General features: G+C 38.6%; 1 protein-coding gene across 22 annotated transcripts in view; it reads right to left on the bottom strand.

Annotated features, from left to right (window-relative positions):
• Positions 1 to 18,065, bottom strand: part of DLG2 (discs large MAGUK scaffold protein 2) — a 1,035,190-nt gene that overhangs the window by 298,494 nt on the left and 718,631 nt on the right. For all 22 annotated transcript variants that reach the window (XM_026841744.1, XM_026841762.1, XM_026841771.1 and 19 more), the window contains one exon: positions 785 to 921. In XM_026841744.1, coding sequence (XP_026697545.1) covers positions 785 to 921 — 137 coding nt within the window. The remainder of the gene's footprint in view (positions 1 to 784; positions 922 to 18,065) is intronic.

Below are 18,065 nucleotides of genomic sequence, written 5' to 3'. Positions count from 1 at the left end.
TTTTCTTTCATGGCACTTATCCAACAAATATTTCTCTACCTGCTGAAATCTATGCAAATGCATTGACATGACTACAACTTGACATAGATTAACTTCTGCTGATTCACCAGGGTCAGGATTTCCCCCTCAACAAAGAATTAAACAAACTGTGAGTGGGAAAGAATTATCTAAAAGGAGCAATGTACTAACACTGCAGATATGAGGAAGAATTTCCTGAAGTGAGATCCATCAGAGGAATAAGTAAACTTCCTCAAGGAAAAAGATAGAAAACGTTTGTGTTTTTTTTTTTTTTTAATATCTATATAGAAGTTACACACAAAGCATTCCTACATATCCTGAGATGTAGGCAACAGTCCACTGACAGTGGCTACACCTGAGAGTTCAGTGGCATATTTTCACCTTTCAATTTTCTTAAAACAATCAGTAGAATCAGTACTGCCATAACGAACAGCTTGTCTAAAATCTGTTAAAGTTTTCTGGTGCATTTTGACTTGTTGCTGATGTGCATAATATCTTTACTCTCTTCTCAGTAAAAGGTTTGTCAAAGTAATAGAGTCCATTGCCTTCTCTTCATAAAATGTTGGTTTTACAGAGTAATGCTTTTTTAATTTCAGCCTCAGAAATACATATAAAGACTGGGAAAAAATGAAGGTGACAGAAATATTACTCATAATTATTACTGAAGTTGTAATGGTTACCTCTAGTGACATGTACAGTGAATGGAAGTCCTTATATGAAATAATCTTCAGCCAAATAACATGTGATTTAAATTTCTCATACTTACCATAAGAAGTCTATCTCCAACCTGCAACCTCCCATCTTTTTGTGCAGCTCCTCCATCAATAATCTTGGTGACATAAATGCTGTTGTCCCCAGGGATGTGTTGGTTTCCAACCCCTCCTGCAATACTGAATCCCAGACCTGAAGAAGATAAGGAAAACAAACCATCAGTAATACAATATATAACATTAAAGAGCAGTGCAAGAGTAGCATATGTTTAATCTACTGTCCAATTACAGTATTTTTTACAGAAATTCAAATAACATTAGAGATATTTGTGGGACGGAAGGTCAGGGACTGAAATAAATTAAGGAAATTCTTTGTCAGGTACAATTGTAGGAAGGTAGAGACAAAACCAATCAAACCAGTGATGATCCTATACCCATAGTTTGTCCAGTGCAGCCTACATCAAGAATTTATGGCACAACTTGACATGACTAGTAATAAAACTCTGAAGCTTAGAGTTTGTTTGTTTGGGTTTTTTTTAAATATTGGTATAAAATACATCACCATCTATCAGAACAAAATTAAAGGTATTCTGATTGTCCACACAATTTTGAAAATACTTGGGAGAAGTGCTGCAGATTTTGCAGATTTCTATAGTACCACAGTGAGGGCTCTGTGAAAGATAAATGGTGTAGATACTTGCATTTAAATCTGATCTACGTATTTTTCTAGGACACAAATATCTTTCGCTATGGATACATAAAATAAGAAGGCAATAGTCCTTTGTACAAATATAACTTCTGTTCACTGATCTGTGAAATTCCTAGATAAACACCCAAAGAGCCAAAGTTTGGAACAATGTCAATAATAGCAGCCAATATGATTCAGCAAAAGGAAGGCAAAATAAGTAGATGTTGGGGGAAGACAAAAAAAAGGCAGTTTTACACTTTTCCTATCTTCTGACACATTGCATAAACAGGCAAATTATTGCTTTCATTTACAATTAACATTTTTATCTCAATCAGAGAAAAGACAGAAACTACTGTTCTTTATTTCCTTAAAAATCTAGTTCATAAAGTTAATTTTTCATAGATCAGATAGCTAATGGGAACTTCCAGCTGAACAAATAAGCTGTTACTGACAATAACCTGCTTAGATTATTGCTTCAACCAGCCATTTCTCTTCTACCTGTACAGAAAAAATAGTTATATCTATTTAGAGAATAATCACTAGTTTTATCTATGAAATCTATGCTGTTCAGTCATTCTTAAAACAAACATGCTAGTAATAGCTGCAGCCTGAGCAGTAAAATGCAGTAGTAAAAAATGAGTTGCCTGAAATTTGGCATTTTATCACAAATTCACCAGCCTGACTGCTTGAGCAATAAAACTTAAGGGAGGATATATTTAATAGACACAGGCTTTTTAGCAGTTGTATGAGTACAGAGATAACCTCTTCTGAGTTAATTAGATATTTTGATTTTTTTTCCTCACATTATTTTCATTTGATCATTATTTTACCTTCAAAAATATGTGAGGTCAGATAACATAATGGACTACGTAATGAATAGTGCCAAAAAAGTAAATTACAAAAAGAAACCTCTGAATTTATATCTCAAATTGAAACACTACTTAATTAATTAAGATGACTATTAACAATACACATGAAGCTAATTCAGAAATATGGGATAATTAAAATAAAGCTTTATTGAATTTCCAGTTAAAGCTGGTGATCACTGTTACTATTTATGTGCTACAGCCAGGACAACTACAAGAAAAAAAAGATCACGATCTCTCCAGCATGGAAGAATTTGTTCATCACCCTGGAACTATGAACAAAGAAGCCAAAAGGTATTCTAAGGAAACATCAAGAAAGGAAATTTTCTTTTTAACATCAGTTGTGGACAACCGATGATTGAATAATCCTTGGTAACATAACTATAACCCTTTTGACACCAAAAAACATCTGCATATGCTTCTACCAGTAAAGTGAAGATCTGAGAGTGTTCCAGAATGATGATGAGAGTGGGTAGGAGAGACAGCTGAGGAAGAGGGAGATCTTCTGTGTGTTTCCTATTGATAATGATTTAGTTTCATTGCCTAATCACGCTTGCCTTCTTTAAAAGATTTCTTTTTGAGAAGAATGGGGAATGGAACAATGGCCCACTTAATTTTACTTTAACAACTTTTGTTAATTGCTAGGGCACTAGGAAAGTATGCTACAATAAAACTTTTGGGTAGGATTCATATGGCCAAATGACATCAGACAACTATGCTAATCATTTATGCTACCTTTATAATCAATGAAAATTCATTAAGGGCTTTTAAAGCATGATTCATCTCATCTCAAAGAGACATCTGAAAGAGATGAGATGAATCACACTCTTGGTTTCTGAAAGGATGGGGGCTGGATGTGGGAAGAGGTGTGTGGGTAGATCAGTGCTATAAAAGTTCACAACCTGAGTTAGAGTCTCATCTCCATTAAGCTTGAAGGTTTCTGTTTTGTTTTAAGACCTCAGAAAGGTTTGTGCATCCCTGGTGTGCATCCCTATTGTCACTAGCTACATTAGATTAGTCTCATATCAGATTTTTATCCTATTTTAAACACAGAATTATTCAATTTTTCTAAATTTGATCTTTTTCATTGGACCATTGAATTAAAAAAAAAAAGTGGCATATTTAATTGCAGAACCTTTTTCTTATTAACTCCTGTGGTTAGGAGAATATTGCCATTAAAACACAGAAGATCAGGAGTCCCTTTGAGGAATACTCTCCCTTTCACTTCCTATTTTGCTAATGAGCAATCTGCCTCACAACACCACCTCAGCTTGGACAGAGCATCCAACTTCCTCACAACAGGAATCAGATGGAAGATAGATTTAGAATGGTGGTAAGAAATACATTTTTTTATGATGAGGGTGGTGAGACACTGGACCAGGTTTCCCAGAGAAGTTGTGTATGTCCCACCCCTGGAAGTGTTCAAGGTCAGGTGGGACAGGGCTTTGAGCAACCTGGTCTAGTGAAAGACAAGGTTGGACCAGATGATCTTTAAAGGTCCCTTCCAATCCAAACCATTCTATGGTTCTGTGAAGAAAAGATTATTCCAAGATGAAAAAGGAAAGAGAACTGGATTTAATACTGATGCACATCCAGGTCAAACTCAGCTTCATTCTAAACCACTGATGAGAACAGGCACATACAACATTGGGACAAAGTGTAAACTAGGGAAAATTAATCAACCTCTATTCCCTTCCATTTCCACTAGATAGGTGTTTGTAAAATTCATCTGCCTTTGGGTTCTACAAATGCTGATCACTGGTCCTGTAGTTAGTAACATGTGTAATAGTGGAATAAGACAGGAAACATTACTGTTATCACTAAGAGGAAAAGGGACAGAGGAAAGAGATATTCCATCAAAACTGGGAACTTCAGAAAAAGTGCTGATAATAACAATAATCAAAGATATTATTCGTATGTTTTCCCTGGATTATCAGTAAATAAAACATGAAAATATTTGAAAGGGTAAAGAAGCCATTAAAGAAAAAAAAAAAAAAAAAAGTTGCAGTCAAAGCAATTTAAAAGCCTTCCAAGTCTCAACCGTAGCTACTTCAGAAAAAGGTAACCAGTGATTACTTAGATCTATTCTGCAGTATTTGCTGCACTAGATACATGTTTTAAATTCATCACTGTATCCGCAAAAACATATGTTCTAACTACTTTCTGGTAAAAAGTAGGCATAAAGGCTCCCCCTATGATTAGTCCAGCATCAGGTGCCTCTGTGATAATAATAAAATCACTGTTTAAGACACAGGGGATGAATCATACTGTGGGCATATCACTTGCCAGTAACCCAAGTGGGAGCCTAAAAGATCAACTGTAGCTAGATAATGTCAGCTTTCTAACAAGAAGTGAAGTTAAATGAAACCCTCACTCATAACCCAAATGGGATGTTGCATTTTTCTACTATCCTGTACAGAAAACCAAGTTTATTTTAAGCCAGCAAACAGAATGAAGATTTGAGAGGATAAATCCAACATGAGTTTCACAGTCCTAGCTGGGAACATCCAAATAATGGAGAAGCCACAAAAAGTAGCATTTAAGTCATAACCTTAAAATATAATAAAGAAGTATGTGATTTGCAGGTAGTTAACTAAAACAGCGTGCTCCAGAGACATAAAATGCATAATTCCTAGTTGCTGGATTCATGTCTTTACCACAGTATGCTCTACGGCCAACAGTGTCCTGTTGAACACAGAGTATTTTGGTGAAGCCACAAAATATACAGGACTCATAACAGAAATATTAGGCTAGAAACAAATTAAATATTAAATGTGCATGTAAGCACTAGAAGAAAGAATGAAGGTTAGAGAAATTATGTGTATTGACCATACAGAGCATTCCTAGCAATAAAACTAAAAATGAGTCGTTTCTGTCAAGCCTGGACAGAATGTCTGGAACCTGTTTAGACCACAGCACAGGTGTCTTGTCAGCAGAAGACCCTGTACCATAACAGCAGGATGTTGGCAGCAAGATTACAGCATGTGACATATGCCATTCTCGTGCCTGTAAACCCAACGGGAAAGCAGAGCATAGCGATAAAGATGTGTGTTTACTAAATGAAGAAAAACAGGCAATGAGCAGCTGCCCTTGCCTAAGAGACTGAAGAAAGAAATATTCAATGTAAAGGACCATCCCATAACAACAGTGAACTCCTAGAGGGTGTAAATAATCTGTCTAAAAATTAGTCCATGCTTGCCAATCAAGAAAATGCCAAGAGACGTGGTAAGGGTTCAATGTCCCATGTCCTTTGTGTCACACATGAGTGAGTCAGACCACCCCAGAACATGCATCCTTGGGCTTGTGAGGATGTGGGTAAAATGAAGAGTGAATGAAATATATGAGAGAATGAGCATAACTGGGTAACTTCTTTGGAGATTTCATGAATAAATATAACTCTACCTTCCTGGATGATCTCTCAGTTCTTTTTGCCACAGCCATTCACAGCTGTGAAACAAATTGATTTGCTCCAGAACACAGCATGAACTCAGATTTCATGAAACTCTTTCAGGCAGCAAAACAAGAAAATACAACCAGAAAGTATGCACGCAACAACCTGTGCCACTGAGGACCTTCCCTGGCACTGCAAGCCTGGCTGTGCTGTGGGACGTGAGACACTGCCCGTGTTCCTGTGAGCACCTGGACAACGGAATGAGGAACCCAAACTGGGCTGGCTCCTACCTTTCCACAGACCAGCCACTTCTACAAGACTCAGTTACCAAAAATGCAGCTCAGTGTTTTTTTATTGTTGAAATTTCTTAAGCTTACGGATCCAATATTTTTATACTCTCTTTTAGTCTCTGAAAGGCAGAAGGGTATCATACTGATGAACCTACCAATGAAATGGTCAAACCTGGAGCCTTGAAGTCCAATCCAGGTTTCTAATTAATCAAATTCCATGTAGAGGGAGGAAAGGAACATGGGTAATATAAAATGTTTTGACTGATACCATTTGATTGACTTATTTTGACAGGTACCACAGTTATATCTAGTTCTATATGAATAAACAAACTGAAACAAGGTTAACTATAAACAGAGGAGCAGCAGAGAATATCTCCCCCTGCCCCTTTGCTCAAGCCTCTAGATGCTGATTTTAGTTTTCCCAAAGAAGAGATATAGCACATATTTAAAAGTAACACTCCCCAATTGTGGAAGTTGAATACGCTTGTTAGAGCTGTGACTTATGATTAGTGTTCATTATTGACAGCAGATTCCTATATTATTTGGTACACACAAAAATGAAATACATTACAAAACAAAAATTAAAATATGTTTCATAATAATTATACAATGTTACAACGAGGGACTTCCTCTGCAGAGGTCTTTCTGTCTCTATTTTTTATCCCACAGATCAATTCCTAGGAAACTATTAATCCCAAACATAGGAAATGTCACTTTTTTTATCTCATCTCCTTCATGAGATGGGGTAGATTCAAATATCAATTTATCTGAGTTCTTAAAACAATTCCTACTCCTGACTCACGTGACAGCTTATACTGAAGGACTTACATGAATAAAATTTGACTACATTTTGTTCTGTGGATGAAAAAGTCTAGTTTAAAGTACAGTATGATTCATAAAACTTTAAGTAATATTCACAACAGATTTAAAAGCTGCCTAGTTTCACTACCATTATTAATTTCTGTTTCAGACCCTGCTCCCAGATCACTTCAGAGGGCTCTTTTTGTAACCAACAATTTGATAATAGCCTCAACTGGGAAAAAGACCCAAGCCCCTACAACTCTAACTGAGCTCATTGTTACCTAGTGTTTCTTTCTAATGGCCTTGGGTTAAAAACTTCAACATCTTCCTTCTTGTTTTGACAATTGTTTGCAGAAATATCTAGTGGTTTTGGTTATTTCCCAATTCCTGTCAGATAGAAAAAAAATGATGTACAGTGCCACCAGGTAAGAAGAATATTCTCTGAAACTGCCTTACACAAGGAGAAAATTATTGTCCCCTTTACACTGTGTGTCATTATATACTCATGCCTTCAGCTCTTATCCAACAGTTGTTACAGTTTCTTTGTTCTTGCCCACAGCCACTTTTACAGTTATTATTTTCATTAATCCCTACGTTCTGGCTGCCAGTGCATCACCTTTCCATACTATAGAACCAACAGAGATGCCGTTATTTCAGTACAGCCTCTGCTGAGGATCACACTGGAAAGCATACACAATACTTCCACAGAGTATGCTCAGCATGCTTATGAGAGATGCTGTGACCAGATACTGTTTGGCAGTTGTGATTACACAGCAGGCAAAGAAAATCCTTTCCTTGCAAATGAGCACTGATTGCACAGCAAAACTGACATGTCTCGCTGAGGGGCTGGACCCTTCCATAATGTCAGCAAGAGAGGATTTAGAACTTTTCCATATGGAGGCAGGTTTTGGTCAGAGTTTTTAGTGGAAAGTAAACAGTAAAATTTTTCATCTTTCATCTGCCTTTTTCTGCATAAAGTTTAACCACTGCAAATACAAATTTGTAAAATAAATTCCAATAAAAGCGTGCTAATTTTAGCTCCTCTTAATTTAATAAAAATAAAAAAAATAATTGAAACTTAAAACACTATAGTAACAGAGTCTTGATGCACAGCCCAGTGCAGGAATCTGCAGAGGTCTGTGCTTGCTGCTTGCTTGATGAGAAAGAGAACAGAGATAATAATCTCACAGAGATTAAAATGTCTTCAATATGCTGGTGCATGTGTACATTCACCCTACCCCAAACAGCTCTCAGAAGGACTAAATTTAGGCTTGGAAGAATGGCAGCCAGCTAAAACTCAGCAGAAGCAAGCTTTGGTAGTAGCTGCTGGCTGGAGATCCAGCAGGCAGTAATGGCAGGTTGATTTCTGTACTCTTGATTGAGAATACCTAAGCAGCTTTGCAGTCTCCATTTCAAATTTTACAAACTGCTACCCATACCATTAGGAAGCATATGTAATTTTAAAATTTGGCTACCACACTGCTACCTACAGCTCCTTACACCTGTTCCAAAAGAGCTATGTGCAGGGCAGGGAAAGCTTCCTGCCTGACATTGCCTCCTCTGAGCTGGCTCTTCCGCTGGAGGTAGGGGAATGCAGTGCGTTTCATCTTTTCTTTGGACACAAGCGGTTCATCAGCATCATCTAAGACCCACAAAAGTCAGAAATTCAGAAAAGTCCAGAATATGGAAAAGTCTTCTGGGTATTTCAGGGGTTTTTTTGCTGTTACTCTGCAAATTTGAACAATTACAGCACTTTTCCAACTGCTTTTTCACTCTTTTGGGCATCAAAATCAAACATTGCAGTCAAATCTATTGGGTTACAACAAGAAAGAAAGAAAGGTATCTGTTCTCAGGATACGGGGTTACACTCCTTGCCTTAAAAAAAATGTTTACATTTCCAGCCAGAGAGGAGAGCATGGGAAAGTGAGGTTATGACGCAAATGCTAACATACCTGCAAGACAGTGAGTGCATGTTTAAAAACAACCATGCTGTTGGTACAGCAGATAAAGCCTTGGTTTTATATTGTAACAGTAAAGCTAATCTTTCTGTAATCTTTAATAAAGCCTTGAAAACACATCTTGTTAAATTACACTGCTATTTGTAGCAATTGTAAAATATTCTCTAATGCAAAGGAAAACAATCCCTTCTTTTTTATTCAGTTTTGCAGTTAAATGTTTCTCGCATTATGAATTTTCTGCCTGCATATCTTTATCACTAAAGATATATTCCCTTCAGATGGAGCTGAAAAGAAAGGAAGCAGCAAACTACAAAAATACACTTAAAGCCTCATTAGAAGTTCTGTTTATATTTTTACATTTATTCATATTAATTAAGAATAAATTTCCCAGAAAGCAGAGACAATGAGCAGTGGCCTGATTTCAGAACAGGAATTCTCAAGAATACTTTAAAATTTGTCTTGAAAAGGCAAATTTTCCTAATGATTCACAGTAAGCTGATTTTTAAAGCATTAATGAGGGTTCAAGTTCACTGAAAATCATATTAAATCACAGTCAAAATTTTACCAGCATAAGTGCCAAAAAGAGAAAATAATTTCATTTTTGACATATATTGACACTCTAAGAATTATAGTAAGCCGTTCAGCTCTTTTAGGGGAAGCTGCCTGATACGCTAAGTCTAAACATTTCATAATAAAACCAGCCAAATTATATTTCTGAAAAAGTGAAGATTAGTGATGTAAAGGAACAGGATTAACTGCTTACAATTTGATTTTTTGAAATGTGTTTTCTCACATTTCCATGCCAGGTTTGCATACGCCTGCAACTGAAGCTGTGCATGCACGATGACTTCCTGTTCACGTAGGAATTTTTTGCATATTTTTGGTGCACCCACAAGGAAAACCAGTCCTCAGATCCAGAGTCACTAAATATCAGAATTTTTGATTACTGTAGACATCATCTGGCTGGCTGCCTCTGTGCTGGGATCATTTACACCTTGCAGGGAATAATGTTAAACACAGCATAAGTGACTGTTATGTCTGAATGTGATACGAATGGACTGTTAAAGACTAGCCTTTTGTTTTTATTCTATTTTCTTCTGCATTAGCAGCATTTTTCTTAGCAAGAGGTTCTGAGGTTTTGTTTTGTTTTGGTTTGGTTTTTTTTTAATCACATCCTCACACCTGCTCTTTCATTCATTTGGGCAAAAATCAACTGGACTATGCATGACTACAGATGAAGAAGACATCCGTGGAAGTGTTCAAGGCCAGGCTGGACGGGGCTTTGAGCAACCTGATCTAGTGGAAGGTGGCCGTGCCCACTGCAGGAGGAGTTGGAACTACATTATCTATAAGGTCCCTTCCAACCCAGACCATTCCATGATTCCATGATTCTAAGCAGACAGTTGTCCTAATTAGCAGCAAAAAGTCAGGTGGGGGGTTGCAGGGTGCATTTTTAATAGTTATATGCTGATCTAAAGCCTCACTACTGCCAAAAGAGATAACTGCTGTCCTCCCTGCCTTTGGCCACACTTTCCCACTGCCTGCCTTGTATTACCATGAAGATATTCTAGCCAAATGGACTGGCAAGCAGAAAATGGCATGAAAACCAAAACAAATTATTCTGAATCACAGACCAGGTGCATATTCACCAGCATCTACAGAGATGGCAGTAGTAAGAGCTGGCAGCTGAGGATAGTGTCAGGTTCACATGTCCCTTTTGCTGGCAGCAGTTTCATACACGGCACTATTATAGAGTTGTGACTGCTATGGAGAGCAGTGCAACTGCTGCTCAGCAAACGAAACTTGGGGCATGTGGCAAGAAGGAGAGATATGGGGATGGAAGCAAATAGCTGAAGTCAGTAGGACAGAAATGGCTATTCAGGCTAGCAATGCACCTGAAAAAAATTCAGTAAAAATAAGCCTTTAGAGGATGAGTACTACTGGGAGGAAAGGGAACAATAAAACTGCACTCCTAAGCTTAAAAGAGAGAAAGATAAATTAGCAATCATAGGTTTGTAATGCTCCTGAGAGCTAAGACAAATCTGATATCACTATAATGGAAGAAAACAGTGTAACAATAATTCTTACTCGATATTTCTCCAAATTTTTGCTCTGGCAGATACACTATGAACCTTTCCTTGTATATACTGGGTTTGTGTGGAAAGGTTTTGGTAGTGGTGGCTCCTGTGAGAAGCTGCCTAAAAGCTTCCCCCATGTCTGACAGGGCCAATGCCAGCCGGCTCCAAGATGGACCCACCATGGGCCAAGGCCAAGACCAACAGTGATGGTGGTAGCGCCTCTGAAATAACGTATTTAAGAAAGGAGAACAAAGACCTGTGCAACTGCAGCCAGAGAGAGGAGTGAGAATATGTGAGAGAAAGAACCCTGCAGCCCCCCAGGTCAGTGCAGGAGGAGGGGCAGGAGGTGCTCCAGGCCCAGAGCAGAGGTTCCCCTGCAGCCCGTGGGGCAGCCCATGGGGAGGCAGCTGTGCCCGGCACCCATGGAGCTCCACGGGGGAGCAGAGACCCACCTGCAGCCCGGGGAGGAGCCCACACCGGAGCAGGTGGGTGCCCGAAGGAGGCTGTGACCCCGTGGGGAGCCCACGCTGGAGCAGGCTCCTGGCAGGACCTGTGGCCCTGTGGGGAGAGGAGCCCACGCTGGGGCAGGTTTGCTGGCAGGAGCTGTGACCCCGTGGGGACCCACGCTGGAGCAGCCTGTGCCTGAAGGGCTGCACCCCCTGGGAGGGACCCACGCTGGAGAGGGGGAAGAGTGTGAGGAGTCCTCACCCAGAGGAGTAAGGAGCGGCAGAGACAATGTAAGATGAAATGACCACAACCCCCATTCCCCATCCACCTGCACCGCTGCCAGGGAGGAGGTAGAAAAATTGGGAGTAAAGTTTAGCCCAGGAAGAAGGGAGGGGTCGGGGCAAGGTAGTTTAAGATTTATTTCTCATTAACCTACTTTGATTTGATTGGCAGGCAATACATTACTTTTCCTGGGTTGAGTCTGTTTTGCCCATGACAGTAAATGGTGAGTGATCTCTCCCTGTCCTTATCTTGATGCAGGAACCTTTCATTACATTTTCTCTCTGTTCAGCTGAGGAGGGGAGAGAGAGCAGCTTTTGTGGGCACCTGGTGTCCAGCTAGGGCCAAACCCACCACACCTGGTTAAAGAATCAAATAGCAAACCTTTAATTCACCCTTTAAAGAGAAGCGCTGGACTTGAAAACATTAGATTTAACCACCTTTGGCTGCCTTGTGAGATAATTCAGAAAGTAACTGTGCATATGGGTTGAAAGCAGTGGGAAACCAAATTATTTCTACGGTCCCATTTTTTTTTTCCAACACAAACTTTTAAGGAAATTCGCCTCATTACCATAAATATGTTTTTATAGCTATATTTATTTAACTACATCTCCTGTTAAAAATGCCATTTTCCCATAATATATATTACCGATAATCAATCAGCTCTCTAGTGTTTTCATTTTGAGGTGAAGTATCTGGAAATGGGATCAACGTGATAGAGCTTGATCTCAAAACCCAAGAGAAGTCCCCTTTCCCTGACTGCCTCCTCTCTTCACCAGAGAATTCAGACAAAATCATGAAGGGGTTTTTTCCCTTTTCACCCATTGCTCATGTTCTTAAATTTCACCTGACCCTATTTAATTCTTGATGCCACATAAATTCAGACACGTAACTTTTGGACAAAGAAACAAAAAATAACATGCCATGACTCCTCTGCAGTGCTGAGAGGCAAGCAGACAGTTACAGAAATCTGGAATGACTGCACTGAGAAGATTCAAAGAATCTGCTATTGTTTTTACATTATGTATTAACTTGGGTTCAAATGCCAAAATTTGGTTCACTTTCCATGCACAAAGTACACCAGTTGTTTCAGGCATAGGAACCAAACTTATGCTGACAGTCGATCACAGTTTGTCATTAACAGATAGTTCCTACGTAATTTTCTGCACAAATTACTGTAATTACTGAGAGCAGCACAAGTTATTTCACCTCCTAATAACGTAAATGAAAAGCATTTGTTCATGTAAATGTGCACACCAAGATCTGTTTTAAAGTAGTTATTACTTTTTGATGAGATGTTAATTTTTTTAAGTCATGGTACTATGTAAAGCTCTGCTTTCCCCACCATTATTTCCGATCAAGATTCATTCTTGAAACCTACAGACTTGACAAAGGAGGTAACTATTCTAATTCATGAACAAATGGTATTTGCTTCGTATAACATTAGGTGATGTATATTTAACTGAGTACAGCTGGGTCACTGCTCTCTAAGTTGGATAGCTCTTCTAGACAAATATTTAATAATTTGTTACCAATAAATGGAGACAGAAGGAGAAGTCTGTCAGTTTGGGATCTGTTTAACAACCATAAATGTCAGGGAGAGACTCATCAGTTTCTTTTGTTCATTCTCCATCTGATGAGGGGAATTTAGCATTTATCTTCTTATTCCTTTTGCAAAGCTGAACAGAAATACTTTCTTGAAAAGCTCTCTGCCAATTATGTTGAAGCTTGAAAATACAAAATGAAATCAAAGTTCATCTTGTAGCCTCTTATCTATTTGCAATCAACCCACAAATAAACTGTCATCCAGTCAGTTACTTCCTTTTTAAAACATACAGAGAGAAATCAAGACAAAAATTCACAAGTAATTTTGTTTTTTTATGTAAGGCGATTTACTGAGCCTTGATGGTAGAAGTTTACAAGTATATAAATGATACAGAGAAAGAAAAGAGATGGTGCTTACTGTAGTAATGAGGTGAAGATACTGAAAATGGATTCAAGAGTCACTGCACTTTGTTTTGACTCTTTTTGTCTCCCTGAAATTGTACTTTGGTCCCCTAGTTCAGTTTACTGATGATGCTTTCTTGCAATACTCTAAGAAACAAAAATATTTTATTTGCCAGTGAGAAGCACCCTATACTCTCACAGAGTAAAATGAGTCAAATCAGACACCTGTGACTTTATAAGACAGAAGAGGACAGATTTTTTAGTAGGATATGTAGCCATAAGGCAAGGGGTAATGGTTTTAAACTAAAAGAGGGTAGATTTAGGCTAGATAGGAGGAAGAAATTTTTTACAATGAGGGTGGTGAAACACTGGAACAGGTTGCCCAGAGAGGTGGTAGATGCCCCATCCCTGGAAACATTTGAGGTCAGGCTGGATGGGGCTCTGAGCAACCTGATCTAGTTGAAGATGTCCCTGCTTATTGTGGGGGGATTGGACTAGATGGCTTTTAAAGGTCCCTTCAAACCAAAACTATTCCACGATCCTATGACTTCTCAGAAATTATGCTAAATATCTGCAAAGGGGTTTGTACTCTAGTATATATAACTAACAAGCTAATGTGAACCCATATTTGAAATCTGTATTCAGAAATACAGATTTTTTCAAACTGGTCCCAGACCATGAAAGATTTTATAAAAGCTTGTGCTTAGCAGTGTTGAGACAGAGCATAACACCCAAATGTGGCTGTTTCAGCCTGAGTTACACTACAGATTTTCTCTGAGTAAGACTTTCCCTGATATTTTTCAACAGAACTCTTCATGACACTATTAGTCCCTTGAGGGGTTCTATCTAGAAGGGGTATTAACACAGCCTTTCCATCAGCTATTTAAATTAGTAACAACCCCTGAACTTCCCTGCAACACCAGAGGTAGGATGTAGGTCTCAGTCTCTGGGAACAATGTACGCAGCATTCCTAATGAAAAACGAAACCCCAGGGGGAAAGAATTAATGTACTAATGTATTGATATATTCTCAGACCAATTCTGGGCCACCCCATGGAAATTTCAGGCAGCTATTCAGATTAAAAGATTCATCCCAGTGAGACCCAAAGCCTACAAGACCAGTTTTAGGTAAAGAAACCCAGCTCTGACTAGAGCTGGACAAAAGTGTTTCATGTGAAGTCAAGATTTAGCATTAGAAGCCTTAGTGCAGACTAAAGTAAAGGAGTCTTGACCAGTCTCCAAATACTGACTGTCACCTCCTGTGACAACAGCCTTTGATGAAGAACCAGCCACCCATCTGACCAAATTGTTCCTAAGGAGCATGATCCTGGCTTGAGTAACAGAAAAGTTGAAAAGCCAGAGAAATCCTAGCTGGATGTGAATAAACAAATGCAGACTGAGACTGCAGTTTATCTGTTCTAGTATTCATTAATACTTCCACATGTGGAGAAGTTCCTTTTCAAAAAGTGTTTTATCCCTCCTAGCCACAAAAAAAGAGGGAAATCAAAAATACGAAGTTATTGTTGAGGATAAGCAAAGGAAATGCTTGTGGTTTTTTCTGGAAAACACCCTCTTTATTTCTGCAGGTGGAGGATTTAAATAGCCCCACGCCTACTGTTTGTCTTCATATTGCAGTGAAATGAGAAAATTTTGTTATGATCACTGAATCTTGGGGCTGGAAAAAACTCAACAGATCATTTACTCTGTCTTCTTGACCTGAGGCAGAACCAACTACAGTTGCATCATGGCTAACAAATAGCTGTCTGGCACACCCAGGTATTTCCCATGCTGCAGACCTGGTGTCTTGCCTAGTAATCTATCACATCACAATCCTCACTTGTCCTAAATCCAGTCCAAATCTTGTTTATCATAATTTGTCTATTAAATTTTGTTCCACACCCTCCCTAGGGGGCACACAGAGCAAACTCACTCTTCAAAGATGTGCTGCAAGGCAAGAAGATTGTTATCAGGGGCCCATAACCCCCCTCTAAGTCTTTGGTATTTCAGATAAATGACTTCAGATCACTCATTCCTTCCTTGTAGGATAGGCTTTCTAAATCTCTGATCGTTTTTGCTGCTTTCCCCTGGAGTCCCTCCAACTGGTTTACATCCTTCTTGAAGTGGAAAGCTCAAAGCTTTACCTGTGAAAGATGAAAGGATTGCTCATATGTCCTATAAACCATACCTCAATTTATAAATCCCAATACAGTATTTGAAAGTTTCATCACAGCGTGATGCGTAAAAGACAAGATGCTACAGCTAACAAAGTTCTAGATACTCTTCTACAGGATTCTTTTCCTAACAGTTTTCTGTTAAGTATGACTTAGTAGATTATTTGATTATTTCTGCTGAAAGCCCCTTGCAGGTCTCCCTGCTGAATTACACCTCTGTTTCTTTCAGACCACTTTCAGCATCAAACCCTCCCACCACACGGTGTAATCTGAGAAAACATGTGAAAAAGAGTTGCAAAACAGAAGTATGGCATCCTCTGGTAATCTTTAATCTTCAACTTTTTCTAGGTGCTTATAAAGAGACTACCTACTTGTTCCAGTATTATTCTGGGGTTCTGAAAGCAAACTGATGGCTTTATAGTCCCTTGGCTCCTCTTGTTTACTTCAATGATGATGACATTTCTGCTTACCCTTTCCAGTCTTTCCCTTTACATTTTCCACACAGGTGTTCAAAACCAACCATTGTCAGCACTCAGATTTCATCAGCTAAGTTTCTGTGGTCTGGGATCAAGACTATCAGGACCTGCAAGTGTAAAAATATCTAAGTTCTTTAAGTGCTGCCATGCCTGTTCCTTCTTCATTTGAGGCTGAGGTCTTGTCCCTCTGTTGCTGGCTTTAATCATGATTGCAACCTTATCACAATGACCTTTCTGTGAAAACTGATGCCAGCAAAAAGGCAGGGACTTTTTACATCTTGTCTCGAAAGTACCTACCATTTCAACAACTCTCTGTAACTACAGAGTACATTTCTAAACTACAATTATTTTCACTGTACTACAAGAGGTGTGCAGTGAAAATAGTGATTTGCTGTAACAGTATTTAAAAGTATTATTAAAAAATATCTCTCAGAAATTTTGGCTATGGCATTTGATAATCATTACAATTTAGAAATGATACACATCCAACCTACAGATTACGCGTAAGATTTACCCCTGGCCTATCATTTACTCTGAGTTCATTTTTCAATTACAGTACATAAAATGTAAATGTGCCTACTAAAAAATTTTACTAAATTATTTGCTGTAATTTTTTGTTTCCTCATTTCAGGTCTCTCTGTTTGTTGGAGTGGATAGTATGTCTTTCTATTAACTTCATAAGGCATCCTACACATTGTTCTGCATAAGAAACAAAACAAACAAAAACCCCAGAACCCTGTTTAGGGAAAAAAATATCTATTGTGTCCTTATTTGCAAATATCACTTTCCAAAATAAAAAAAGTCAAGCACGCCTGGAGGATATTGTTCTTTTAGCTTATGCAACATATCCTTTATAATACCCTAAAGACTTTTTGTGTCATTATATCCTTTTTTATATATGATTCAGCTCTAAGATCTTGTTTTGCAACTGTTTCTTCCTGTCAGAGATAATGATTGGACAAAACTCTTTCTAAAGAATCCAAGAGCAGGCTTCTTATTTGTTCATATAAATCACGACTCAAAATTCAGAAGCCAACATCCCAGGTAATGAACACAGAGCTTTGTGCTCTTGGAATACTTTGGATATACTAACTAGTGTTTCTGGTTTCACAGGAGGTTCCCTCCACAAATATAGTCTGCTTTTTTAAGCTTTCAGAGTTGCATTTGTCTCAGAAATGAGACACTAAAGACATAAGCATTAACTCTCCTTGCCTTTCTCATAAAAAGTTAGGCAAAATGTACTCTGGAAGAGGTCATAGGAATTTTTTTCATCTACCAAGTACACCAAATGCTTCATGTTGAGAAAAACATACCATCTTGCCATTCTCCCAAGTGGCAGAATTTCTGAATGAAAAATTCTTAAATGAGTCTCTGAAAGCAAAGAAGAAGTAGTGATACTTGAAGAGCAGCTGCCTATGTATCAGTGTTGCATTTAGGGTGAGAATAAATTTGGTAAGAGATAAATCCCCTTGTGTTCTAGCCAATCCTCAGAGATTAGAGGGGCTAGGGATGGCTGGACTTATCTCTTAATAGGTATGCCAACTGGGCCCGTAACTATAGGTCTGACCCGGATACCTGACCATCCCGTATGCTGTAGGTCTGGCTGCGTTCAAAAGAAGCCATCAGATTCACAAACAGTGCAGATTAGTGGCTGTCACTATAGGTCTGACCCAGCCCAAACAGCCCATACACTGTAAATCTGGCTGCATTCAAAAGAAGCCATCAGATTCACGAATAGTACAGTTTATTTTCATGCAACATCTACCGATTCTTTAAGATTGCCTATGATAAATGCACAAACTGCAGGTTGGCTCTATAGCACTACACAAAAGAAAAAGGACTGCAATCACACACACACACACACACACACACACACACAGAGTTTCTGGGTATACACTCAGCATAGCTGAGGAAATCTTAATAAAAGTTGTCCCTTCTTGGGGGGG

The sequence above is a fragment of the Athene cunicularia genome (genome assembly GCF_003259725.1).
Source record: "Athene cunicularia isolate RWA chromosome 1 unlocalized genomic scaffold, athCun1 chr1_part1, whole genome shotgun sequence".
Lineage (NCBI taxonomy): Eukaryota > Metazoa > Chordata > Aves > Strigiformes > Strigidae > Athene > Athene cunicularia.
This window is presented reverse-complemented; position numbering and strand designations above follow the sequence as displayed.